The following is an 833-nucleotide window of genomic DNA, read 5'->3' on the forward strand; positions in this document are numbered from 1 at the left end:
ATCTTTACCACCTGCCTATACACCCGGGCAGGATATATACAAAAGTCTGGATGTTGTATCGTTAATGAGTCTTTATACACCTAAAGATGGAGTAGCAGTTGCATGCACTGTCATACAATGCCCACCCAAAAGTTCAACAGGAGGAGCCAGTGACAGTGGTGGCAGCAACACCGACAGTGAAGGCGGGAAACCGCCCACCACCACGCCAACCCCACCCAATGAAGACGGCGAAGAGGAAGAGAAAGGCGAGCAAGCTGTGCCTAGTGCAGGTGTTGGTGATGTTGATGGTGCTGGTGGTGGCGATGGTGAAGGCAGAGGCAACGAGGGCAAACAGTTGGAGAAGGCAAATGCCGAGGAGAGCCCAACACCAGTAACAGCATCAGCAGTAACAGCAGGAGTAGAAGGAGGGGCAGCAGTACCACCACCAGCAGCAGAAGCAGGGGCAGGAGCAGGAGGAGTTAGGGGAGGAATGGCCGTTCGTCGATTACAAGTAGAAACAGGAGCACAAGAAGAATCTTTTGATGCTCTTGTTTGTCTATTCAAACCGAAAACACTCACTGACGGAGTTGCACCTTTCCAGTAAATTATGCACTTGCTCCAGCTGTAGCTGTTGCTGTGGCTGCTTGCTGCACTTGTTCCTGTAATAGCTGGTGTTACTGCTGCTGCAGTTGTTGCTATTGCGGTTGCTGTGCAGGGTTTGCTCCTAGTATTGTTTCTTGCATGCAACAGTTGCTGCTGCAGCAGTTGTTGCTGTAAAGAGTATTGCTCCTAAATTTGCTTCGGTTTGTTTGTTTGTTTTCTTTTTTTATTTATAGGGAAAGTGAATGGAAGAC

At 49.1% G+C, this 833-nt stretch overlaps 1 protein-coding gene across 1 annotated transcript; it reads left to right on the forward strand.

Moving 5' to 3' along the window:
* On the forward strand, positions 1-583 carry EMWEY_00059210 (SAG family member; the record flags this gene model as incomplete). The annotated part of the gene is made up of 1 exon (XM_013481047.1): positions 1-583. A coding segment is annotated over one exon (583 nt), but the record flags the coding sequence as incomplete, so codon positions are not given.
* Positions 584-833: the final 250 nt, after the last annotated feature.

The sequence above is a fragment of the Eimeria maxima genome, genomic scaffold (assembly GCF_000499605.1).
Source record: "Eimeria maxima Weybridge genomic scaffold, Emw_scaff2670, whole genome shotgun sequence".
Lineage (NCBI taxonomy): Eukaryota > Apicomplexa > Conoidasida > Eucoccidiorida > Eimeriidae > Eimeria > Eimeria maxima.